At 47.3% G+C, this 27,469-nt stretch overlaps 2 protein-coding genes across 11 annotated transcripts in view; both read left to right on the forward strand.

Moving 5' to 3' along the window:
• The first annotated feature begins 501 nt into the window (after window positions 1–501).
• The window catches only part of LOC137846966 (uncharacterized), a 456,759-nt gene continuing 429,791 nt past the window's right edge, over window positions 502–27,469 (forward strand). The window contains exon 1 of the mRNA XM_068665121.1: window positions 502–2,700. Coding sequence (XP_068521222.1) covers window positions 796–1,875 — 1,080 coding nt within the window. The 5' untranslated portion in view covers window positions 502–795 and the 3' untranslated portion in view covers window positions 1,876–2,700. The remainder of the gene's footprint in view (window positions 2,701–27,469) is intronic.
• Window positions 17,130–27,469, forward strand: part of LOC137846955 (SET-binding protein-like) — a 325,858-nt gene continuing 315,518 nt past the window's right edge. For 9 of the 10 annotated variants that reach the window (XR_011090674.1, XR_011090675.1, XM_068665064.1 and 6 more), the window contains exon 1: window positions 17,130–17,178. The gene's annotated coding sequence lies outside the window, so the exon portion shown is untranslated. Of the gene's footprint in view, window positions 17,179–18,357; window positions 18,462–27,469 lie in introns of all 10 variants that reach the window. The other variant, XM_068665068.1, reaches the window with a different exon arrangement.

Here is a 27,469-nt window from a genome sequence, read left to right on the forward strand (position 1 = left end):
TTATTATTATTATTATTATTATTATTATTATTATTATTATTATTATTATTATTATTATTATTATTATTATTATTATTATTTTCCTGTCTTAATAAACTGTCTCCATCTCAACCCACAGGCTTCACTTTCCCGTTTCTCTCCCCCATCCCAGAGAGGGAGGGGGGAAGGTGAGCGAACGGCTGTGTGGTGTTGATATAGTATAAACTCACTTTAGGATAAAATAAAGCTTGTGGTTTGATATTGTATAAACTTACTTTAGGATAGAATAAAACTTGTGGAATGATATTGTATAAACTCACTTTAGGATAGAATAGAACTTGTGATTAAACGTTAGCAAGGACAAAGTAATCAACATCTTGTTATCTGTAGACCTTCTGTTACGTTTAAGCATTTTGTTATTTGAAAACATCCATTTTGTTATTTGAAAACAGCCATTTGCCGAGGCGATCGGCTCCGGGGCAGACGCGTTCTGCAGCGGAGCGGAGGATCGGGCCAGGCAGGGCTAATTTTCCGGCATCGAGCCGACTTCAGGGAGCCGCCAGGACCCGGCAGCCTTCGTGAGGGAGGCTGACGAGGCGAAGGCGGAGCCAGCAGCGCCCCCTCCCCGGCCGTTCAAAAGCAGCCCCTAGGGAGCGCGAGCGACCAGGAGCGCAGCGACCAGGACGGGCAAACAGGGCGTGGCGCGTCAGAGGGGAGTGGCGCGGCAGTTCGCGCAGGCAGGGCGGGCAGGAAGGGCGGAGAGCAACCCCCTGCCCACACGAACACCTCTTAACGACAGTCTTTAGCTAGGTGATAATGGTCTCCACCAGGCACGGTGCGCTCTCCAGGAAGTCGGTATACACCCAGACCGACTGCCCGTTAAAGAATGCAGCGGTTCAAGTCACCGGATGCAAGGAGTGTCTGAGCCTGCTGCTGCCATCGGCGGGAGGCAGAGACGCTGCGTGCGTGAGGTGCGAGCAGGTGGATGACCTGATCCGCATGGTGGCGGAGCTCAAGGAGGAGGTGGAGAGGTTGAGGGCCATCAGGGAGTGTGAGCGGGAGATAGACTGGTGGAGTAACTCCCTGCAGGGCCTCAAGGAGAGGTACCAGGATGAGACACCCCAAATGGGGGTGGACCCCCTGCCCTGTCACCATCGGGCAGAGGGAGGGGATCTGGGAGTTGAGGGGGAATGGAGACAGGTCCCTGCTCGACATGGCAGGCGATGCCCTCCCCTTCCGGCCCCACCTTCCCGGGTTCCCTTACAAAACAGGTTTGAGGCCCTGGAGATTGAGAGACCAGCAACTGAGGAAGAGGTAGAAAGTGTTCCCAGGAGGATGCCTAGGGCGAGAAGGTCGACTCCACGCCTCAGGACTGCCTCCACCAAGAAAGAAAGGAGGGTGATTGTTGTGGGAGACTCTGTCCTTAGGGGAACAGAGGGCCCTATTTGTCAGCCTGACCCTACCCGTAGGGAAGTCTGCTGCCTCCCTGGGGCCAGGGTCAGGGACGTCGCCAAGAAAGTCAAGCGCCTGGTACGGCCCACTGACTACTACCCGCTACTGGTCTTTCAGGCTGGTAGCGATGAAGTAGCAACGAGAAGTCCGAAGGCAATCAAAAGAGACTTTAGGGATTTGGGGCGACTACTTAGAGGATCAGGCGCACAGGTTGTGTGTGCCTCTGTCCTTCCGATAGGGGGGATCGAAGCTGAAAGGTGTGCTGTTCACATAAACTTGTGGCTTCGAGACTGGTGTGACCGGCAGAACTTTGGGTTCTTTGATCACGGGAAGGTCTATGCTACACCGGGCCTGATGGCACCGGATGGGAAGGGCCTCTCTCGGAGAGGGGTAAGGATCTTTGGTCAGGAGTTGGCAGGGCTGATAGATAGGGCTTTAAACTAGAGTCGAAGGGGGAAGGGGCTAAAACCAGGCACGCCGGTGAGGACCTAAGGGATGGTACGCTAGAATCAGAGGGGCTGTGTGCCAGTGAGGTCCTTCGGTTAGATCCACAAGGTGCTGAGTGTAAGGAGACGCACCTGAAATGCTTCTACACGAACGCACGAAGTATGAGGAATAAAATGGATGAGCTAGAAGTCCTGGCCCAGTCCCGCAACTACGACATCATCGGCATAAGCGAAACCTGGTGGGATGAGTCCTGTGACTGGGGTGTTGCGATAGATGGTTACAGGCTCTTCAGGAGGGACAGGCAGGGTAGGCGAGGTGGTGGGGTGGCGATGTATGTGAAGCAGGGGCTGGACTGTGTGGAACTTCAGGTCGGCGATGGCAAAGTTGAGAGCCTCTGGGTAAGGATCAAGGGACGAACGAATAAAGGGGATGTCGTTGTGGGAGTCTATTACAGACCGCCTGGCCAGGACGATAGCGCCGATAAATTATTCTTTACAGAACTAAGAGAGGCCTCGAGATTAACTCTCCTTGTCCTTATGGGGGACTTCAACTTGCCAGACGTTAACTGGGAGTGCCACACGGCTGACACGAGCAAGTCCAGGAGGTTCATGAAGCACCTAGATGATAACTTCTTGGTGCAGGTGCTAACGGAGCCAACTAGGAAAGGTGCCCTCCTAGACCTGTTGCTAGAAAACAGAGAGGGTCTGGTGGGAGATGTGGTGATTGGTGGCCGCCTCGGTCATAGCGACCATGAAGTGGTTGAGTTCAAAATTTACGGTGACAGAAGGAAAAGTGCCACCAAAACCTCATCCCTAGATATGGGTGTATTGGGTCTGGCTGGAATGTTAACTTTCCCAGCAGCAGCCCATACAGTGCCGTACTCTGTACTTGTAGCTGGAACAGCAGTGTTATCACACCAGTGTTGTGTCTGCTGCTGAGCAGCAGTGGCACAGTATTAGGCCTTTCTCTAACCCTCCTAGGGGGTGGGCAAAAGGTGAGGAGAGAAACATCACTAGGGCAGCTGGCCTAAACCAATCAAAGGGATATTCCATACCATGTGATGTCACACTCAGCAATAAAAGGTGGAAACAGGAAGAAGAGGGGAGGGGTGGGCTCTCGTTTGGAAGACGTCGGTCCTCCTCTCGAACACCGGCTGCGTGCGTTGAGGCCTTGCTTCAAGGACGTGGTCAATCATCGCTCATTTGTGGGAAGTAGAGAGTAATTTCTTTCCTCTGCACTTCCATATAGCCTTCATTTATTTTGTTTGTTTGTTTTCCTCCCTTCTTTTTATTTTCCTTTTTTCCCCTCCCTTTCCCTTTTTATTTCCCCTTAGTTAAATTGTTAGTTCATGGTAGTCTTTATTTAATTATTATAATTATTTCCCTTTAATTAAATTATCCTTATCTCAGCCCGTGAGTTGTTCTTTGCTTTACTTCTCCCCCTCCTCATCTAAAGGAGGGGGAGTGAGAGAGCGGTTGTGGGGTTTAGCTGCCCAGTACGGTAAAACCACCACAATGGGGAAGGCGGACTTCAGGCTGCTCGGGGAACTAGTCAGCAAGATCCCCTGGGAAGCTGCTCTTGAAGGCCTCGATGTCCACCAGTGCTGGACATTCTTTAAGCGATGCCTCCTAGAAGCACAAGAACAGGCAGTTCCTAAATATCGCAAGTCAGGCAGGCGCGGCAGGAGGCCGGCGTGGCTGACCAGGAACATTCTGATGGAGATTAGGCGGAAACAGAGAGTGTTTCGCTACTGGAAGGAGGGCCGGGTGTCATGGAAAGAATACAGGGATGCTGTTCGTGTTTGTAGGGAGAAAATTCGTGTGGCTAAAGCACACCTAGAGTTGAAGCTGGCTGTGTCTGTGAGAGAAAATAAAAAGGTTTTTTTTAGATATGTGAATGGAAAAAGGAGAACTAAAGAATACATAGGGCCGCTCCTTGATAGGGAAGGTCTCCTCACAGACAATGACATAGGCAAAGCAGAGACGCTTAACGCCTTCTTTGCCTCTGTCTTCAATGCCGATGATGGGCTTCGGGACCCAGGGTGCCCTGAGCTGGAGGACCGGGACGGTGGGGATGACAAACTCCCAACCGACCCTGAACGTGTGCGGGATTTGCTACTCCACCTGGATCCCTACGAGTCCATGGGTCCGGATGGGATTCATCCCCGGGTGCTGAAAGAGCTGGCGGACGTCATCGCGGAACCTCTCTCAATTATTTTTCAACGATCCTGGGAGTCTGGAGAGGTCCCGGTAGACTGGAAGCTGGCAAATGTTGTGCCGATTTTCAAGAAGGGTCAGAAAGAAGACCCTAGCAATTACAGGCCTGTCAGTCTCACGTCAGTGCCTGGTAAAATCATGGAGAAGATGGTTCTCGAACTTATTGAGGCGCACCTGGGGGACAAAGCAGTCATTGGTCCCAGCCAGCATGGGTTTGTGAAGGGTAGGTCCTGCCTAACTAACCTGATTTCCTTTTATGATAAGATCACCCGTATGGTGGACCAAGGGAAACCAGCTGATGTGATTTTTTTGGACTTCAGCAAGGCTTTTGACACAGTTTCCCATAGGATCCTACTGGACAAAATGTCCACCATACAGCTAAATAAAAACATCATACGATGGGTGAGCAATTGGCTAACGGGCAAGGCCCAAAGGGTTATGGTGAATGGGGCTGCGTCAGGCTGGCGGGCGGTCACCAGTGGGGTCCCTCAAGGCTCCATTTTAGGGCCAGTACTTTTCAATATTTTTATAAACGATCTGGATGTAGGAATAGAAGGTATTTTGAGCAAGTTTGCTGATGACACCAAACTTGGAGGAGTTGTGGACTCTGTTGAGGGTGGAAAGGCCTTGCAGAGGGATCTGGATAGGTTGGAGAGCTGGGCAATCACCAACCGCATGAAGTTCAATAAGAGCAAGTGCCGGGTCCTGCACCTGGGACGGGGAAACCCCGGCTTCACGTACAGACTGGGCGATGAGACGCTGGAGAGCAGCCTAGAAGAGAGGGATCTGGGGGTCGTGGTAGACAGCAAGTTGAATATGAGCCAGCAGTGTGCCCTGGCAGCCAGGAGGGCCAACCGTGTCCTGGGGTGCATCAAGCACGGCATCGCTAGTAGGTCAAGGGAGGTGATTGTCCCGCTCTACTCTGCGCTGGTGCGGCCTCACCTCGAGTACTGTGTGCAGTTCTGGGCACCACAGTATAAAAAGGACATGAAACTGTTGGAGAGTGTCCAGAGGAGGGCTACGAAGATGGTGAAAGGCCTGGAGGGGAAGACGTACGAGGAACGGCTGAGGGCACTGGGCCTGTTCAGCCTGGAGAAGAGGAGGCTGAGGGGAGACCTCATCGCAGTCTACAACTTCCTCGTAAGGGGGTGTCGAGAGGCAGGAGACCTTTTCTCCATTAACACCAGCGACAGGACCCGCGGGAACGGGGTTAAGCTGAGGCAGGGGAAATTTAGGCTTGACATCAGGAGGGGGTTCTTCACAGAGAGGGTGGTTGCACACTGGAACAGGCTCCCCAGGGAAGTGGTCACTGCACCGAGCCTGTCTGAATTTAAGAAGAGATTGGACTGTGCACTTAGTCACATGGTCTGAACTTTTGGGTAGACCTGTGCGGTGTCAAGAGTTGGACTTGATGATCCTTAAGGGTCCCTTCCAACTCAGGATATTCTATGATTCTATGATCCCATTATCCATTAACACTCAGTCAGGCTGAGACTTGAGATAACTTGAGTCAACGGTCTGTTATGTCTTGTTAACTGAGACATCCTGTTATCTGCCGACCCTCAGTTAAACCGAAAGACAACTCAGCATTTTTACAGCTTGGAAAACAACTGATTAAGGAAGTGCATTACGAGGAAGACCTACGGCCTTCCTCCCAAAGCCCACTGCCCACATCCTGGAGACCCCGGCCCACAATTCTTGGAAGGAATTGCGCAAACGCAAGGACTGATAAGCTAATTAGCATACGAAGCGAGGGTAGGCGGGGTTAGGTAATGAATATGTATAGGTGCTAATTGAATATTCATTGTTTCGCTGTATAAATACGAGATAGTTTGTCACTTCGAACATGCACGATAGGCGGAAGGATCCCCCGTGCATCCAGCGCTGCAATAAAGAATATACCACTTAAGGAAATTTCGGATTTGATCTTTAAATCAGTGTTTAGCTGCCGACAGGGTTAAACCACAACAATTATTCAAATAGAACTTTACGCTGAAAAGTGGTACACCTATATCCTCATGTTTCCATCTTCAAAACTTTCAGGTGTCCCACAACAATGGTAAATAATTACACATAAAATAACACATAAAGCACCTGTGCATCAAGTTTTGTGAAGTCCTGGAAGGAATGGAACAGATAAAATTACTTACATTTCAGATAAAGAAGGTCAATGCATAGTGAGAACTGTATGTTATTCATTGCCGACTTTGCCTGAGAGGCATTACAGAACACTAATAGCATGTGAGCACACTCATTTTTTATACAAATGCTTTTGAATCCAGTCTCAGCTAAACTGTGAAATGCATCCTCCAACTGCTGACATTATCTCAGGTCTGTGTTCCTGTGTTGGGTCTGGCTGGGATGTTAACTTTCCCTGCAGCAGCCCATAAAGTGCTGTGCTCTGCACTTGTAGCTGGAACAGCACTGGTCTCACTCCAGTGTTGTGTCTATTCCTGCATAGTGCTGGCACCGCATCAGGACTCCCTCCAAGTCCCCAGGAGCCAGCAGGCTGGGGGTGGGTAAGTGATGTTGTGGTTCCGCTCGAGTGGGCAGCCGAGCCCCACCACAGCCGCTCTCTCACTCCCCCTCCTCAAAGAGGAATGGGGAGAAAATATGCGAAAAAAGGCTCAAGGATTGAGATAAGGACGAGAAAACCACGCAATAATTATTGTAACGGGCAAAACAGACTCAGCATAAGAAGATAGATAGTAAGATTTATTGCTCATTACTAACAAGCTAGAGAAGTGAGAAACAAAGGAAAGAAACCAAAAGCACCTTCCCCCCCATCCACCCTCTTCCACCTCCTCCCCCCCGAGCGGCGCAGGGGAATGGGGGAATGGGGGTTATGGTCAGTCTACAGCGCTTCTTCTCTGCCGCTCCTTCTCGGTCACTCTCGTCCCCTGTGCTGTGGGGTCCCACCCACGGGATGCAGTCCTTGACGAACTGATCCGGCGTGGGCTTCCCACAGGCAGCAGCTCTTCCAGAACTGCTCCAGATATGGGTCCGTACCATGGGGTCCATCTCTCAGGAGAAAACTGCTCCAACCTGGCTCCCCTACGGGCAGCAGCTCCTGCCAGGTCACCTGCTCCTGTGTGGTCTCCTCTCCACGGGCTACAGGTCTGTCCCATAATCTGCTCCGGCAGGGGTCTTCCACAGGTGGCAGCCTCCGTCGGTGCAGGGCCACCTGCTCCACCGTGGTCTCCTCCACAGGCTTCAGCGTGGAACCCTGCTCCACCGTGGTACTCCACGGGCTGCAGGGGGACATCCTGCTTCACCATGGTCCTCACCACAGGCCGCAGGGGACTTCTGCTCCAGCGCCTGGAGCACCTCTCCCCATCCTTCTACACTGACCTTGGCACCTGCAAGGCTGTTTCTCACTCCCTTCACTCTCCTGGCTGCTGTGTGTCGCAGCGTTATTTTCCCTGTCTTAAATATGCTCTCACGGAGGTGCAAAACAACATCGCTTATTGGCTCAGCTCTGGAAAACAATGGGGCCCTTCCCAAACATGGGGCAGCTTCTAGATCTTTCTCACAGAAACCACTCCTATGGCCCCCTGCTACCAAAACCTTGCCACGTAAACCCACTACAGACGTGGAGGGGACATCACCAGGGCAGCTGACCTAAACCGACCAAAGGGATATTCCATACCATATGGTGTCACACGCAGCAATAAAAAGTGGAAAAGGGTGAGGGGCGGAGGTGGGAGGGGGCGGCTCTCATGGTAGAAGTTTCTGTCCTCCTGAACAATCGCTACACGTATTGAGGCCCTGCTTTCCAGGACATGGCTGAACATCACTCCTTGATGGGAAGTAGAGAGTAACTGCTTTCTATTTTTTCTCTTCTCTGTGCTTCTGAACGGCCTTTGCTTTTTTTGTTTTCCTCTTTTTTTTTTTTTTCCCCCTCTTCCTTTTCCCTTTAATGAAAACATCCTTATCTCAAACCTTGAGCTCTCTGTGTCATCTTTTCTCCCCCTTCCTCTTTGAGGAGGGGTGTTAGAGGAAGCACAGCTGAAAGCACGACAGACACCAGTAGAGTCAGATCATGCTCCATTTTTTTGCCCGAATAGCCTAACTTTTATAGTGAACTTAACAGGCGTGGATAGTGTCTCACACAAGATTATTGGTCAAAAGCACTCAGACAAACAACTACAAGAAAACAACCCCACCTGCAAGAAAACAACCCCCTTGTGATTAGCAGTCACGCAGACCTTGTTCTTGAAGCCAGCTGCTGGTAACAATATTTTTCTAAATTCCTCAATTGGGCGATGTGGGAACACTGTCATGGGAATGTTAGGAATGTTTTAACAATTCGTGTCCATAAAGAACAGTCCTGTCTGCCTCTGTGTCCTGCACTGGCAATTTAATTCTTGAACCACAGATGCAGTGTGTCCCAGTCTCCCCCTCATTCTAGTCAATTTATCAAGTCTTCAGAAAATACTCCTCAAATTTATGAACCTGTTTGCTTTTGTTATTCCGAACTTCTATTTCTAACAGTTACAGCCTTTTTTTTGTCTTCTTCGAGATTAATTTAACACGGCTATAGGTGTGACTGTCCCTGTGAATGGCTGGTGAGGAATGTTTTAATTACTCGTGAAGTGTCAATAAGAAAGCTATTTGTGTTTGTATGAAGTCTTTGATGTCTGGGGGTTTCAGAACAACTGATAACAACTAGTGACTGTTATGGGATACTATGCAGGCCTCTGATATCTGGCCAGGTGGCCAAGAGATTAAGAAGAAGAAAAAAAAGAAGCTGAAGGAGGGCTAGGAGACAAGCCATGGGATTTTTGCTGTTTCAAAAAATCCCTCAACAGAGGGGGAGTGAGAGAGCGACCGTGGTGGAACTCGGCTGCCCACCTGAGTGAAACGACCACAGTTCCCTGTTTGTGACTCGACCAATAAAATCACACAGAGCAAAGAAGGAAGATGTTTTCATATTCTCTGAGGTTTGATCACAGAATCACACAGAATCACAGAATTTCTAGGTTGGAAGAGACCTCAAGGTCATCGAGTCCAACCTCTGACCTAACACCAACAGTCCCCACTAAACCATATCCCTAAGCTCTACATCTAAACGTCTTTTAAAGACTTCCAGGGATGGTGACTCCACCACTTCCCTGGGCAGCCTGTTCCAATGTCTAACAACCCTTTCGGTAAAGAATTTCTTCCTAAGATACAACCTAAAACTCCCCTGGCGCAACTTAAGCCCATTCCCCCTTGTCCTGACACCAGGCACGTGGGAGAACAGACCAACCCCCACCTCTCTACAGCCTCCTTTAAGGTATCTGTAGAGAGCAATAAGGTCGCCCCTGAGCCACCTTTTCTCCAGGCTGAACAAGCCAAGCTCCCTCAGCCGATCCTCGTAGGACTTGTTCTCCAGGCCCCTCACCAGCTTCGTTGCCCTTCTCTGGACCCGCTCAAGCACCTCCATGTCCTTCTTGTAGCGAGGGGCCCAAAACTGAACACAGTACTCGAGGTGCGGCCTCACCAGAGCCGAGTACAGGGGGACGATCACCTCCCTAGCCCTGCTGGTCACACTGTTTCTGATACAAGCCAGGATGCTGTTGGCCTTCTTGGCCACCTGAGCACACTGCTGGCTCATATTCAGCCGACTGTCCACCATCACTCCCAGGTCCTTCTCTGCCAGGCAGTTCTCCAACCACTCATCTCCCAGCCTGTAGCTCTTCTTGGGGTTATTGCAGCCCAGGTGCAGCACCCAGCACTTGGCCTTGTTAAACTTCATGCGGTTGACCTCAGCCCATTGGTGCAGCCTATCCAGATCCTCCTGCAGAGCCTTCCTACCCTCGAGCAGATCGACACATGCACCTAGCTTGGTGTCATCTGCAAATTTACTGAGGGTGCACTCAATGCCCTCATCCAGATCATCGATGAAGATATCAAAGAGGACCGGTCCCAGCACTGAGCCCTGGGGAACGCCACTAGTGACTGACCTGCAACTGGACTTGACTCCACTCACCACGACTCTTTGGGCCCAGCTATCCAGCCAGTTTCTAACCCAACGAAGTGTGCGCCAGTCCAAGTCAAGAGCAGCCAGTTTCTTGAGGAGAATGCTGTGGGAGACGGTGTCAAAAGCCTTGCTGAAGTCAAGGTAGACCACATCCACAGCCTTTCCCTCATCCACTGTAGTGGGTTTACGTGGCAAAGTTTTGGTAGCAGGGAGCCAGAGGGGTGGTTTCTGTGAGAAGGATCTAGAAGTCGCCCCATGTTTGGGAAGAGCCCCATTGTTTTCCAGAGCTGAGCCAATAAGCGATGTTGTTTTGCGCCTCTGTGAGAGCATATTTAAGACAGGGAAAAAAAAGCTGCGACACACAGCAGCCGGGAGAGTGAAGGGAGTGAGGAACAGCCTTGCAGGTGCCAAGGTCAGTGCAGAAGGAGGGGGAGAGGTGCTCCAGGTGCCGGAGCAGAAGTCCCCTGCGGCCTGTGGTGAGGACCATGGTGAAGCAGGATGTCCCCCTGCAGCCCGTGGAGTACCACGGTGGAGCAGGGTTCCACGCTGCAGCCTGTGGAGGAGACCACGGTGGAGCAGGTGGCCCTGCACCGATGGAGGCTGCCGCCTGTGGAAGACCCCTGCCGGAGCAGATTCTGGGCCGGACCTGTAGCCTGTGGAGAGGAGACCACGCAGGAGCAGGTGACCTGGCAGGAGCTGCTGCCCGTGGGGGAGCCAGGTTGGAGCAGTTTTCTCCTGAGGGATGGACCCCGTGGTACGGACCCATATCTGGAGCAGTTCTGGAAGAGCTGCTGCCTGTGGGAAGCCCACGCCGGATCAGTTCATCAAGGACTGCATCCCGTGGGTGGGACCCCACAGCACAGGGGACGAGAGTGACCGAGAAGGAGCGGCAGAGAAGAAGCGCTGTAGACTGACCATAACCCCCATTCCCCCGTTCCCCTGCGCCGCTCGGGGGGGAGGAGGTGAAAGAGGGTGGATGGGGGGGAAGGTGCTTTTGGTTTCTTTCCTTTGTTTCTCACTTCTCTAGCTTGTTAGTAATGAGCAATAAATCTTACTATCTATCTTCTTATGCTGAGTCTGTTTTGCCCGTTACAATAATTATTGCGTGGTTTTCTCGTCCTTATCTCAATCCTTGAGCCTTTTTTCGCATATTTTCTCCCCATTCCTCTTTGAGGAGGGGAAGTGAGAGAGCGGCTGTGGTGGGGCTCGGCTGCCCACTCGAGCGGAACCACGACATCCACCCAGCACGTCACTTTGTCATAGAAGGAGATCAGGTTCGTCAAGCAGGACCTGCCTTTCATAAACCCATGCTGACTGGGCCTGATCGCCTGCTTGCCCTGCAAGTGCTGCGTGATGACTCTCAAGAGGATCTGCTCCATGAGCTTCCCTGGTACTGAGGTCAAACTGACAGGCCTGTAGTTTCCCGGGTCAGTCCTCCGGCCCTTCTTGTAGGTGGGCGTCACGTTTGCTAGCCGACTGTCAACTGGGACCTCCCCCGATAGCCAGGACTGTTGATAAATGATGGTAAGTGGCTTGGCCAGCTCCTCTGCATATTCTTTCAGTACCCTTGGGTGGATCCCATCCGGCCCCATTGACTTGTGCACGTCCAAGTGATGTGCACAAGTTTTTTTGATGCACAGTTTTTTTGGGGAGGTGGTAAGGGGAGTGCAGTTCATACTTTAATAAAACTGAGGCTATTATGTGTTTGTTTGTTTGTTTGTTTTCAGAAGAAAAAATAAATTAATTAAAATTGTCCTTTCCATAGGACATCCATGGGTAAAGACAATCAGTTATCCCTGATCCAGTTAATGCTATTCATGCCTAACAGATCAGTCCCACTAAATGCAATGGCAGACCCGTTCAAGAATAGCCAACTGTGTCACATGTGGAGCACTTATCTAGAAGAAGAGGTTCAGGTATCTGCTCTGACTTGGATAGGCTGGAAATGTAAGTCATATCACACATTACCACAGAAATCTTGCCATGAAGGTGACACTGTCACTTTCTCTGCCAAGTCCATCCTGAATTGGAGAAATCTTCCTTAGCACAGTTAGTCAAAGCAAAAACTTCCAGTTGCACTCATTCTATAATTCCTTAGGAAAAGTCATGATTTGTACTCACCTTATGGTGGTGTTTCTACAGTCTGATATTTTCAACTAGGAGTAGTAGGATGTGATCAGAATTATATAGGACTTTTTGTGAGAGCTGGGCTATGTACACATTGCTGTCAGACAAATTTGGACGGACATTTACATGATTCTTATGGAAATTTATTTTCAAAGACTGTCAAGCCAGGAAGGACCATCTAGGTCACCTCGTCTGTCTCCAGCCTGTCAGGGATATCAGTGTTTCACCTTGGTTTAGGCTAAAGAATAATTTAATTCTTTCAGATAAACCTTTGTTTCCAGAAAGGAATCCCTGGGCAAATCCAGAATTACTCTGGGGAAATAAAACATCTAGCCACAAAGTGGACCTCAAAGCTTTAACTGAGGTCTTTCCATTACAGTTCCTGGACAGACTTAGGGATTAGTTGGATTTACAGTGGGTAGGGGTCACTTAAAACATTTTGTAGGAAATGCTGAAGGGAGAAAGTTTCCCAGGCCAGCTCCAATGAGAAATTAGGTGCTTATTTCTAGGCCTTTGTTACCTTGTAATTTCCTCCCCTACAAGTCATTTTCTCCCCAAAATTGAAACTGTTTCTCATAGCTAAACATAATTCTTCACTGCTTGCCCTGCAAATCATTTTCTCCAGCCCTCAATCATTTTTGTGGCTCTTTTCTGTACCCTCTCCAATTTTGTCACCATATGTTTTGAAATGTGGCTGTCAGACCCATAAACAGCCTCTCAGGTTCACCCTTACCAATGCTATACACTGCAGGTCACCTGGCTGCAGAGCCAAGGATCACATCAGCACTTTGGGATTTGAGGGTCCAGCTCTGAGCTGGCACTGTGGTGTTTCTCCAGGCTGCAGTCGGTCACATTACAGGGCTTTTGTCTGAGTTCCCAAGAAGCAGAACTAGCATTAAAATGCATTTTGTTTGCCTGAGCCAAGCGGTGCAGCTTTTTTCACCAGGCCACCCTGGACTCTTATTCTTTGCTATTTTGCCAACCATAATGTTTTCTACAAATGTCATCAGGAGTAGTTTTATATTTACTTCCAGATCACTGATGAATAGCATAGGGGAAAACTCTAGTAACACTCCTCTTTGACAATAATTTTGCATTGATAATTACTTTCAGGGAATTGTCAGTTAGGCAGTTCTTAACTCATTTTATGTCTGCTCTTGTCCTGAACCCAATTACTTTTGCCTGGCTAAAAAATATCTTATAGAAAGTCATCCAGTCTCCAACCTGAAAATGTCATGAGATGGTGATTTTTACCAATCTTCCTACTAAAATTCTGGAATGATTAATCACTATGAACCACGTACATCTTCATAGCAATGTGATCTTCTTTCTGATTTCAACTCCTAGTTATCAGTTCATTTTATGACTTTCTTTTAGAGTTAGATCAAATAATTCTTTATACCTAGAATTCCCAAACAGACTCAGTATTTCCATTCACTTCCCATCCTAAATTATGTAGCTTTAAATTACCTTCTTGCCAGACCCAGCTTCATTGACTGATGTAACATTTTTGCTAATGTGTTATGTTTCTTATTCATGTTCCTGCTTCTATATTAGTTTATAAAGCCTTAAATATATATATGTATGTGTATATATATATATACAAGTCTCTCTATATATAATATGCAAAACTGTTATTGAAATCCACAGCATATTAGATCAACAATGCACATGAGAATCCAGGGTGTGTTTTGATGCTTAGTAGCAATTAGTTTCTTTGAAGTTATTTATGAGGGAAAAAATTTCATGCACTTACAAGATCAGAGTTACTTGTCTGCTCTGGAATGGCTGCGAAATATAATCACAATTGGAAGACTAATAACAAATCAATGGATGTTGAAAGAGTTACAGGAGGCAAACATTCAAAGGTTTTCAAAAGGACTCGCAAGTCTGAGCAGCCTGTGCAAAGGGCAGATCCTAGTCTTCTGCTGGTGTATCAGCAAATGCTGCATAAATGAGCCCTGCAACTTTTGTGTGCTGCCTCATTACAGAGAAATGTTTAGTCACTGGTTTGATAATGGGAAGGCAGCTGTGGAAAGATCTGGTAGATAAGAAAGTCTGGACTTGAACCTGAGCCTCCTATGTGGTCATCCCCCATGCTGTAATACAATGTTGCTAAGCTACCAAGGTCTTCTTCTAATTGTCCTGGTTGAGAAATAGAAAACAAAAACTTTTTCTTTTGTTTTCAGATAGTAATGAGTATGGCATAGTTTTTGTCCCTATCAAAGAGATGCTGATTATCAAAATACTCAACAAGAGTAATGGTTTGGGATGCTGGGGAGTAAATATACTAGTGGAGAAACAACCAAAGAGTGTATTTATATCTACTAAAATTAGCTTTGTGCTTGGTTTCCAACCCTTGAATTTTGATTCTTGTTTGTCTTTATTCACGCAACAATGTTGAAACTCAATACCACGTCTGAGGGATTTGCAAAATAAAAGGGCAACTTTTAAAATCACTGTTAATTCTATTTTTTGACCAATTGTTCAAACAGCTGATTTTCCAATTCTTGAACAGAAAATGGAAAATACATTTACATTTCCCCCTATTTTCAACTGTCTTGGAGTATAATCTCTCATCTCATGTTGCAATGAGATCCAATGAATTGCTAAGCAGCATATGCCTAAGAGTCAATGTGTGTGTAGATAGGTAGATAGATATCTTCTATGTAAAACTCAGAAGTGCACTAGAGAGCTAAAAAGCTAAAACACATAAACAAAATGGTCTGCTTTAAGAAGTTAAAACAACTGTAAATAGTGTTTTTTAATCATTTATTTTATTTTTTGAAGCACATAAAGCACTGCCAGTGTTTTACTGGGGCCTTGCAAGATACCCTTTTTCGTTTACATTAATTTACATGTCACCCAACAATTCTGCCTAACATTAATTCATACCTTGAACCTAGAAAGGCTTGTATACATATTTAACTCAATATACTATTTATATAAAAACAACAGGCTTATGGCCTTCATTATAAAACATCTGTAAGTCATACACAAATAGGAAACGCATCTCAGGTCCACTGAAGGAACCAAACTGACTGTATGAATTCCATGCTGTTTTTTAAGTGAAAAGAACAAAGAAAAGTAAATTTCCTTCTGCAGATTAACCACTCAGATTGTACTAACTCCCTGACACACTGCAGAATCGGAGAAAGAGATTTTTTAAAAAAGCAAAATGTTCTAGATCTAGAAGACAAAACTATAGGTAAGAAATCCTTTGAAGTCAACCCTGTGTGCATAACAATTTATGCACGTCTCCTGCCTTCGCATCCCCTGGCCCAGGGCACGTTTTGGGCACTACTACTGATTAATACAGGGGGAGGTTTCATCCTCACCTTCACAAAGCTGTCGAGGTCTTTGCTTGCCCTCTCCAGTACCATGTCAGGTCTGAGCAGTGGTCAGTGGACCCTAAGAATCCCCTGCCCAGGGCAAGAGCCCGCAAGGGCTGCGGTGTCACAAGGGTATGTGCAGGGGGTAGTGGGAGGGGAGACTTCGGGGTGGGCTGAGTAGCTCTGAGCCCAGTCTCTCACCTTCTCTGCCTTTTCTCCCCTGCCCCCCATCAGTGCTGCTGTGTCAAGTAGTGGCACCGTTGAGTACATTAACCCGGGGCTGAGCATTGCAGCCACACCGAGTGTGAGCGTGTGTGTGCTTGTGTGCCATTTATTCCCCCCCTCCCCCCGGCAGTGCTGCAGGACTCCGGGAGCGACAGAAACTGCGGAAAGAGAGCCGAAGCCAGAAGCCCCCAGATCTGCTTAAACAAATCACTGCCCCCCTCAGAGAGGAAGAGGGAGGGAGGGGGAAACCCAGACCCAAAGACAAAATACAAGACAGAGAAAAAAAAAAAAAATCAGCGGGGAGTAAAAAACGGCCCCCAAAACACCCCCTTGCCGAGACGGGAGGTGGAAACGGGTGCGCGCCCATTAAAGACTCGGGGTGCTGGAGGGGATCCCCCCGCCTCCTCTTTGCCCTCCCCCGGCCCGGCGCGGGGCAGTGCGGCCCTCCGGCACCAGCACCCGGGCCCGTTCTGGAAAAGAGAGCAGGAATAAAGGGAACAGCTTCCTCGCCGACAAAAAAAAAAAAACAAAACAAAACAAAACAAAAAAAGCCTTTTTCTCCTTTTTTTTTTTTTTTTTCCCTTCAACTCCTCGCCGGGAAAAAACAAAAACGAAAACGCTTCCCCTCCCCGCGCCCCCCTGCAAGAGGCCCCAAACAACCGGCAACAACGAACAGGCAGCAAAAAAAAAAAAAGCCCCCATTCAAAACCAAAATCAAAAACAAAGAAGGAAAAGAAAAGGAAAAGCGAGAAGCGAGAGAAACAGAGACAAGCTCCATCGATTTCAAATCCAGGATTTTATCCGGTGCATTATTATTTTTTTTATTTTTGCTCTCCCTTTTTTTTTCCTTTTTTGCCTCCTTCCCTTCCTCCTTTCTTCCCCCCCCCCCCCCGCCCCATCCTCCTTCTCACCCCCCTTTTCCTTTCCATTTTATTTTGGATCATGCTAAATTTAGCCGGGATTGCTCTCTGAGTGTTGCGTGTTAATTTGATTTACTCTAGGATTCCAGCTTCCGAGACGCCATTCCTTCCCCCCCCCCCGCTCTCTCTCACTCTGTTTATCTATCTATCATTTATCTAGCGAGTTCTCCAGCTGTCTGTCTGTCTGTCCGTCCATCTCCCTCTCCCCGGGTGCTTTCCCTCCTCCCCCTGCGCGTGCTGCGCGGCCGTGCGCTCCCCTGACAGATGAACACCGCCATGGGTTTGCCGCAACACGAGCAAAAGCACCTTTGGGGGTTGTAGCGAGGGCTCGAAACCGGGATCTAAAAGAGAAGAGACAAGAAGGGGGAAAGCCGAGGGAGGAGGAGGAGGAAGAAAGAAGAAGAAGAGGAAGCTGCTAAGAAGCTCCCGCTGCCGTTTTTTTGGGGGATATGGGTAAGTAAAAAAAAAAAAAAAGAAAAAAAAAAGCGACAAACACCGGGAGGCATCGAGGAAAGGTCTGTCTTGCTGATCCGGATTGCGGGAGGGTCTCGTCCTTTCCTTTCCTTTCCTTTCCTTTCCTTTCCTTTCCTTTCCTTTCCTTTCCTTTCCTTTCCTTTCCTTTCCTTTCCTTTCCTTTCCTTTCCTTTCCTTTCCTTTCCTTTCCTTTCCTTTCCTTTCCCGTTAATGTCGTTTCCTTTTATTTTCGTGTTGTGACTTCGCAATGGCGCGGAAAGGGCTTTATTTGGGGGGGGTGTTCTCTGCCCTGCAACGCCTGCGAGCCCTCTTCCCTCGACTCCTTCCCATGCTTTGTAGCTGCCGCTGCCGGGGGTTGCATGGGCGCTTTTTTTTTTTTTTTTTTTTTTTTTCGGGGGCGGGGAGGGTTACGAGCGTGCTGCTGGGAAGGGGTTGCAATTTTTTTTAGGAGTTTGCATGTGTCGCCCCCTTTTACCTCCCCTCCCCCCCCAAATTCGCTAGCCTGTATGTGTTCCCCCAGAGGGGTCACGGGGAGGTGGCAGCTCTGCGTGGGGAAAGCAGGAGGGAGAGTCGCCCCGGCTTCGTAAATTGCAGGTTAAGTGGAGCTAGAGAGCAACTCTGTAACCTTTTTGGTATCTGTGAGTGTGAGCAGGTGGGCATGAGGGTGGACGTGCACCCCCCCCTCCCCGGGGCTCGGCTCCTCTACCCCTCTGACATTGGACGGGAGCGGGGCTGGGGGGTATTTAGAGGTGTGGGATTCCCCGTTCGTTGTCAGAGTGAGGTGTGTTGTTAACTGGGGGGTAATTAGTCCCTGCGCAACGCCCCCAGTGAGCTCGGGGGGGGGGGGGGGGGGGGGAAGTAGTGTGTATATGTTTGCAAGTATTGGTGCAAGGCTCCCTGCCCACATAGACACGCGCACACTGACACTCTTTCACACACACATATGCATGCACATTCATGTGCACGTGCACACAGAGAGACACACTTATGTACACGTGATCACATGCACTCACACATATACTTGCACACACATACCACACAGTCATGCATGTACACTTGTGTACACATGCATGCACATACATGCACAATTGCATGTACACATGTACTCACACCCACATGCACACAAATGCACACACTCTCTCACACACACTCCCTCACATACACACAATCTGTCACACATTCACAGACACCCACACTTACTCTCTCACACCCTCTCACAGTCCCCCCGCACCACGGACATGGGGAAATCAGGTCTCTGACATGAAGCAGTGGCTGCCTCCTGTCCTGCTCACAGCGTGCAGTGCGCGGGTGAGTGTGGGATTCGGTGAGTGTGTGTGGGATTCGGTCCTTGTGTCCGTGCAGTACCCTAGCACCATCCGCCACACTGTATTTGGCGCAGCTTGCCACTTCCTGTGCGTATTCCTGTCCCTACAAAGGCCGCTGAGAGAAGGATTTCCAATTTGTTTCCGCTTCCAATAAACACTGCTGATAATCTCGGGCCTGATGTTCCAAGAGCACCTCACCACCGGCAGCGGCCCCAGGGCTGGAGGTGACAGGGTCCCCCGGCCCCTCTGGGTCCCCGGGGCGATGCTGGGGGGTGTGAAACAACAACGGGGTGCCCCCACCCCGGGCTGCTGCTGGGGCCGAGGTGTTGGGGCTCTGCCTGAAATGTCTGTCTGTCAGGTGTGCGAAGCGCTGAGCTGCCAGCCCTCTACTGCCAGGGAGCGTATCACCACCCCTCGGCAGCGACAGCGGCTCTCTGTGGGAAAAGGACTGTTGGGGGCCATGGCCCCAAGCGGCAGCAGCCCCCGACCCGCCTGCCTCAGGCCGGGACGACTGGGGAGCATTGCCCCAAACCTGCAGAAACACAGGGGGAAAACACCTCGGGGTGCAAACCCCCACGCCAGCCTTCTGCGTGAAGGGAGACACACAGGTTTGTTTTTTTTAAATTCAGTTTTGGCCATTTGCCTTTTAGCCAAAAGGGGAAAAACCCTCCAAACAATGTAGTTGTGCTTTAGCCTCTGCTCTTAGCTCGGAAGGGTTATGTAAAAGCAGGGGGGGAAGCAGAAACACAGTGAACGGAGACTTCTCTTCCATCTCTTATTAGCTTTTTTTTTTTTTTTTTTAACTTTTCAGACTCAAAGTTCTAATTGAAACCAGAAATCTATTGAGAAGTAACTAAGCCAAGAAACCCTCTGTTTTCTCTGCAACTAGGGATGGGGAATAAATACTTTTTTTTCTGATATTATTTCAAGTTGCTTGAGCTCTTTGGTTCCTGTCAAAAAGCCCAGCATAGATTATTAACACATTATCATTTTAGGAGGATGCACTTTCTGAAATGCAATAAAATAGTGTGTTAGGTTAGTGCAGAGCTATAAACTATGCTAGTTGTTGGCAAATAAAAGAAACAGTGGCCATGATTTATTATTAATACTAATTGTAACTGAACTATTTAGCTTGACTTGATACTTGCTGGGTTTCTCTACTGAGGTTTCTCAGTATCATTTCCAATAATGTACTTTGATTAAGTTGGGAACTGTTCTTTAATAATTGCTATGGCCACATTCTTAATTAACACAAGAAGTTAAATGCTTGAAAAGGTCCAACCATCATTTTTTGGCTTCAGATGCTGCTTAATCTCCTCTTCTGGTCTGTTTTGAACCCATCCTTTGAGCTCCTTTCCCCAGCACACGTTTCTTAGGTGTAAATGCCAGATTACCAACAGGAGACTTGTTTTCCATTACAAGATTTGGCTAATCCCAGTTTCAGTTTTTGCCCTCTCAGCAGGGCTCAATTGCTCACACATAATCTTTCCCTTCTGTTTTCTTTCCTCTTTGGACAACAGGATTGAAAAACTCTTGCCTTGTGCTTGGAGACTTGCAATTACACAGCAATTTTGAGTCTTGACCCAACTAGTAGCAAGAAAGACTGTTGTCTAATGAACCACGTAAAAACAGTTCTGGGATCCAACAGATAGCTGTGCTGGAAATGAAAGCTCTCCCAGTGAATTGATTACTGATTTGTTTAACCATATGCCCAGGCGTCTTTCTTGCTGCCTCTTAACTACCTATCTCTGGAGTATCTGTTATCTGTGTGTCTGCAACGATGTTGAAAAGAAGCATTAATGCCTGCCAAAATGTGCTCTGTGATGCATGGATTTAAGCCACGTTTAGAAAGTTCAGCCTACCATTTTTGCCTACCATAACATGTGAGCACACTGGGTTTTGAGCATTTAAGTGCTGCAATTAAACATGCGTTTGACAAGGGGAGAAGTGCTGCTAGGTTGTGCATGGAGAAGAAAATGGGTAGTCAGATGAAACCCATTGCAAAACCTAGCCTCAGCTGACTTGTTGCTGGGAAATCCAGGCAATTTTAGGACATCGGTGATCCAAGGTTTAGAGCTAGTCCAAAGCCTAGCAAGAAAGGTGGGAATCTGTGGGACAACTTCAGCAGAGAAGGTTCCCAATGTTTTGCTGCAGGGCTTGTGGTTTCTACTGGGACTGGTTTTGCTGCTGTTATAGGTTCTGCTCTTGTTACTTTCTCTCTTTTCAACTTGAAAAAAAAAAAAAAAAAGTTTCCTTTCCTGTTATTATTGTTGAGGAAATGAAATGACTCATACTTTTAGGAAATTGTCATTTTGATTAAAGATAGGCTTTAAAACCCCTCAACTACAGGTTTTAGCCTGGGGGCACTGTCAGATCTGAAAATCATTTCCAAACTTTCAAGGTTGGGATTGCTTTGCCTTCTGATATGAAATCACATTGCAAGTGTGTGTTGTTAGCACAGTTACTTTTGAGATGTTCTCAAACCCTTAGAGATGGCTTCTTTCTCCTTCTCCCATGTAAAAGCTTCACTTGATGTGGCTTCAAAAGTTCATTGCACCTTCAGACCTGCTCAGCAATCAGGTGCTGTGAACAAGCGCAGCTCCTCCCATAGCCCCCTGGGTTCTGCGGTCATGTTTAACTGGAAGGGAGAGCAAGGTGAGGGGAATACATAGTTGGGGCTGAAAAAGGAAGGCTACATCATTCCTTAAACTGAATAAAAGCAGTCAGAGAATTTGACGTCTTGTCCTTCAGAGCTGGGGAAATGTGTGAAGGAAGTAGGGAGTGGTGATTTCTGTTTATCAGCTCTTGAGAGTGAGCAGAGTTCGGGGCAATTTTTCCCTTTTGGAGATGGATTTACTTTGCAGCACAGATTGTCCAAACACAGTGATGAGCTTTTACTGTGGGGCAGCTGGATATGAAAAGAAATCTTCTGACATTATTTCATTTAGGCTTTTGTTGTCTTATGAAATTGAACATTTCAAAGAGTTCTCAGATTAGTCAATTCTTTCTACAAAAGGCCAAATTGAAACTCTGGACCTCAGACATCTTGGAGACAGAAAGGACTTGATCCAGGTTTGGTTTTGATCTTTCTGTCCCTAGTTTACTTCCCAGCTGGGGAACTTTGCAAGGTCCCAGACCTCTGTATCTCTATGATCTTTGACCGGTTCCTGTCCTCCGAACCCATGTGCTGTTGTCAGTGTGTGGCAATGACCCTGTTGACTTGAGATATGAAGGGGAAAGTGATGGGGCTGAAGCACAGGTGACAAAACAGGAAGACACCAAAGAAGTACTCAGTCACTGGTGTTGCTCACAGACCAGATACTCTTAAACAAGAGTTAAACAATTAAACAATAGTGGTGACAGTGGTGGGGCTCTTGTATGTGTGCATCCAGCACAGGGGTCTTGTGTGGAAACAAGGGCTTGTGCAAGTAATGAGGATGAGCCTGAGTTGTCTTCCCCATGCAGGGTTCACGAGTCTGATGTACTTTTCTGAAAGCAAGCTCAGTGTGTGGAAAAACCATGCAGGAGGTGGCCAATTTCTGTACAAACCTGAGGTCAGAAGGTGGCGGGGAGGTCCTGACCTGCCCTGGTGAATACAGGAGCATGGGGTGGGCAAATACTCTGCTCTGCAGTCTGTCATATACTGGGATGGAAATGCCTGGTGGAGAGGGGTATTGGGGTTGAGGCTAAACACTGTGGATGGGGAGACCCTTAGTCAGCCTCTTACTTTCTCCAAAGTAGTGGGATGTTGTTCCCATTGCTGTCCCGAGTTGTTAAGGACTGTATGAATGCAGCAGTGAATGAGAGCAGTTTCTTCTACTCTAGTACAGTATCTCCTGTAATAATGCTTGGGAAAGCTGTTCAGAAGAATGTGTGGTAGGCAGGCATGGGGCAACCCAGGACTCACTTGAATACCTCAAAGTTAGAGATGGGTTAAAGATCGGAAGCCTGAGGTTTTATGTTACTTTGAAATTTTTGTTAGCCTTAACCTTTAAAACTGAGAGCTACATATGTATACAATGAATCATTCTGTTCCTGTTCCTTATATTTTAGCATATGGGGAAGCTGGTTTTAAGGTGGAAGGGAGAAAATGATGATACTCAAACCAGAGGTCAAGCTACAAGGTGTTATAAGCACGTATTTCCTCCATACGAATCCACGTATCCTGAGTATCCTACTGATGTGATTTCTAAGACTTGGACACTGGCCTAACTTCCCTGTGTGTTTCCAGATTCAGTGTGTTCTGGAGTGATGCTGTGATCCGTACCCACCTCTCCTTGAATCTTGCTAATTTTTTGGCTTTGGAGAATGCAATGGGGTTTCCACTGGAAACACCTCTGAAATTCTATTATTTTGCTAGAAAAGGAAATCCTTCCTGTAGTTTTTTTCTTCCTTCTTCCTTTTTCTCTAAAACCTTCCTATGGAGCTCTATAGTGTGGATTCAGTAGTATTTTGTACAGGGAAATAATTCTCTGCTGAATTCTTCAGTTCTTTTTCAGAAGGGATCAGAGATGTGAAGCTTAACTAGGGGAGTTTAGTAAGTGTTTGAACAGGATTGTATACATGCAAAGTATTATAACAGGCATCTGGGCAAAGTGTTATTATACATGCCCATTGTATGGCATGTATATGCCATACAATGGGTGCCCATTGCCATCCTTGTAACTTCCATAAACCTTCACCTAATGGGCTGAAAAACGTCATACTTTCTCTTTGCTTGATGGCAATTTTCTTCCTGAAAGGTTGAATGAATTCCCTCCAGCTGTCAGTTGTTCCTTTTTTTTTTCTTTTTTCCAATTTATTCAGAAAAAGTGAGGGTGGGGGAAGAAGGGGAAACACTTTTCTCTTTTAAATTATTCTAACCATACGCTTTTAAACAGGGCAACAGTCTAACCTGCTGCACTTTGAGCTAATAAATGGATATAAACATAGGGCTTGTTGAAGGCCCATGTCTTCTTTTAGTGTGTGAGGGTAACAAAAAAAAATGAAGGTCATGGCTTCTGAAGCTATGACAATTTAAAAGTGTCGTTGTGGACATCCTAATCAAGATCTTTTAGTCTGTTGGCTTTAACAGTGAGGCACCTTCCTTACAAATCCTGCTAAGTGCCATAAATGTCACTTGCTATAAGTGCTGGTTTACATTAGATTCAAATTTTGTGTCATTGAGGTAGTCACAGAAACACTGATCCTGCTCCTCCATCCTTTTATTGGAGTTGAAGACACATCTGCTCTTAAAATATCCTAACTTTCGCACATGGCTTTCAGGCCAGAATATTTTGTTAAGGCCTCACTCAGACCTTCCAGGGCCTAAAGGAAAACCTCTAACAAAAAATAATATAATATTACAGTAACAAATAGCTGCAGCATAGCTCAAGGTGGGGACTGGGACCCTATGCAAATCTGCATCTGTCTCCTGGCACCCCTCTCCCACAGAAGAGCACAGTGGCAGATGCCTCCCTTCAGGCCCCGAGAGTCCTAAGCAAAGGGCTTGGACTGGGAGCACGGGGACCTGTAGGTCATTAGTGGAAAGAATGGGCACCCAGAACTGAGCTGACCCCCAAATTCTGACCCCATCTTGACCCTTAATATCTTCCTGAAGTCTGTGGTGTTACAAGGGAGTAATGACCCAAAGTCCTGTCCCTGCTCAGATGGGAATTTGAGTGCTTCCTGCCTGTTTGCCTCCTTGGACGGAGCCGGACCCAGACATGTGCAACACCTCTCAAAGAGCACAATGAAGTGGTTCAGCTGGAGAGGCTTTTGGGGGGTGCAGGTACTCAGCAGGCTCTTATCTCCCCTCTGACTCAACTTCTCCCAGCACTTCTGTAACTGTTTCCTCTTCAACCTCAATAGAGGCTACTCCTTTCCTTTGCCCACAGAAGCTGCCAGCTGTCTTGCCTTTATTCCTGTCCTCAGGTCTTCCACTGGCACACTCTGTCTAATGTTTATGCCTCTTTACTCCTCTGTCCTGGCACTGTGGGCTGCTCTTTGCCTTGTGCACATCCAGCCACGTCCACTTGTGTCCTGCTCTGCGTTTGCCTCCTGCAGTTCATGAGGCTCTAAGGGACTTTCTTGTTTTCCTGTCCCAGACATCCTCTCCTCCCTCAAAGCCAAAGGACTGATATGTTCTGCAAGGAAAGGAAGCAGTCTCAGTGCCCTCCTCTAAATACCCCAAATTATTGCTCTTCCTCTTGCATGCCCTTTATGTGCTCTGTTTTCCCACAGTCCCCTCTTGATGCTGGGGATTCTTGGTACATTTTACAGCACCAAGCAAGATACCACTTCTTACTTATCACAGAAACCCACAGTGCTAAGTGTCCATGGACAAAATCCAACCTTTCTTATTCCTAGCCTCACTGAAGCATGTGGAATTGGGTAACATGGGATGTGTTGTTTGTACAGCCTCTAGACTAGGCACAGGATAGATCCTGGACCAAAGCCTTTTTGGTCCTCCTTGTGCCATCGCTCTGAGGAATGGATGCTGAGCCAAGATCTGGTGCATCCCCTATCAGATGTGTTGTTTCATTTTATTTATTTTTTTGTTTTTCCTGAAGGGAGGGAAAGCTGGTGTATTTGGCACTTGTGCAAGCGAAAATGAAATAATGGAGGAGGGGAGAAAACAGAAGAGAAAGAAGTCCGGTGATAGTGGCAGTAAACAAAAACAAAGCTTTTGTTAATGATTTATGTAGAGGAATCATTTTCAACACATTTCAGAGAGCAGAGGGAAATGGTTGATCAGAGGGAGAAGGAGAGATTACTGCCCTACCACGATGGTTTTAGAAGGAGGCTACTGTGTCTGATGGCAGCTTTCCAAGAGCAGAAGCAATCTAGAAAAGTTTGGTAACAGATGATGGAATTGTACAGGGTTTTGCTTTCTTTGGCTGGTCTCTGTGCTAATATCCTTTCCCTAAATACCCATAAAACTTTCAATTTGTAGTTTGGAGTGGCTTCCACTGCCTCCAGGATGGTGCACTTGGCAAGAGCTAGGTAGAATGGAAATAGCACTTGAAGTCTTCTTGTGCATGTTGCCACTTTTTCTCAACAAGTTTTATGGCTCTTGTTAATGGAATAAGCTTTGTCCTTGTAGCAGCACACACTGCTGCACCCAACAGAGTGCTCAGGATATTCTGCTGGTTAATCTCGGGAGCTACCTTGGGATATACATCATGCTGAGAGTGATGATGCGTAGTCTGGAGGCTCAGCAACCTGGTGTTGACCCCATGTAGGCAAATCTCCTGGCTTGGCTCTTTGTGTTGTAATGAGCTGGAGCGCAGTTGGCATCTCATTCTGCTTTTTAGTGTCCCAGAGGCCTAATCTTAACAAGGGTGATGGGTAAAAATTACATGCTCTCTGACATCACTATCCCTTGATTCAGAGATATAAATCCAGTGAATTGAGCCCAGCTTTACAGCAGTCGTGCAGCAGCATTGGCCTCAGAGGGCATGAGTGGGATGAGGTTTGTCCTTCAGAGACCAGCACTGAGCAGCAGGAGGTGTTTACAGATCTGATGACCACACTCCCTTCCCTCACACCCAGATGTAGCTCTAGGTTGTGAGTGAGTAGATTTATAAAACCTTGGCACGGTTCTTAGGCAGGAGCTCGTAAAAGTCCTTGAGCAACATGATGGGCATCTCTCCTCCTACCACAGATGGGTGCTTTGCTACGCTGGCTGTTGCCACAGCTGTACCTTGGGCAGTATTGCTTTTATGGGCCTAATGATTTATGGCTGTGTCAGTTGTTTAATCATTCAGTTGGCCCTCCCTTCAGTGCAGCACGATAGTTACTTACATAGAAAGGTGACTATCTGATCTAATTATGGACTCTCAAACCTAGTTATGGAGTCAAATGATTCCATAATCTACTCTTAATGTCTCTATGTTGAGAAGACAGATACACACGTGTAATGTGCACACTTACATGCCTCCTTAATTATGGATATGCTTGGGCTCTCATTTATTTCTCTCTCTTTATCTTGGGGAGAGATGCTTGCAGCCTCATCTGGTTGTGAGAAATCTTCAGATTATCTTGTCTTTTCCCCTCCAGTGTGGCTTTTCCTGGCTCCCTTTGCTGGGTTTGGACACACTGAGACAGAACCATCAGTCAGTTTTACTTGGTCATGCTGGTGGAGGTGCAGAGGGCTGGTAGCATTTAGACTCAGGGCAATCCAAAGGAAATGAGTGAAGATTATATTTCTGCTGTTGTTCTGGTAGCTGCCATTAATCTTTGCACCTTATTTTCATGTGGATAGATCACACCTGAGATAGCTTGCACCCTTTCAGAAATAATCCTCATATAACCAACGAGAAATCAGAGGCAGAGGTGGAAGGAGTGGAACAAAAGCAGCGGATGCCATGGAGAGCAGGGGACTACATGGAGAGCAGTCACCTTTCTTCTGTGTAACCCCCTCTGCATCAACTTGCCCCATTAATGAATCATATGCCCTAGTTAGTTAGTTGGCTTTGTATATAATCTGTGGATTATAGGCCTTCACATATGGTCATTCTGAACACAATTATCCCTATGAGTTGAGAATCTCATACAGTATCTGGTGTATATCCACATACATTTTATGCATGTCTGTATCCATAGATGGATAGCTTATCATATAGATGGGAGTTTTAGCAGTATATTTAAAATTGTTATGCAGTAATGAGTCCAATTTACCCAGTGTTGGAGATGAAGGGCAAAAAATATATCATGGAAGCACAGAATGGCTGAGGTTGGAAAGACCTTTGGAGATGGTCCAGTCTACTGTGTTGCTCAGCACAGGGTCACCTAGGACAGGATGCTCAGGGCTGTGCTTGGTTGGGATTTGAACATCACCAGACCATCTCCAATTTTTTGATAAAAGATTTTTTTTTTTTTTCTTCTTGAAGGGGAAGTCTTTCTGCCTTGTTTCTGTACAGACTGACATGAGGCAGGTGCAAGAGAGAGGGTGTTTTCTGTGGGATCTACAGTGTGGATGGAAAATAGCTGCCACAGTCATTTTTCCAGCTCCCTGACAAAGCTG

Source organism: Anas acuta, chromosome W (genome assembly GCF_963932015.1).
Source record: "Anas acuta chromosome W, bAnaAcu1.1, whole genome shotgun sequence".
Lineage (NCBI taxonomy): Eukaryota > Metazoa > Chordata > Aves > Anseriformes > Anatidae > Anas > Anas acuta.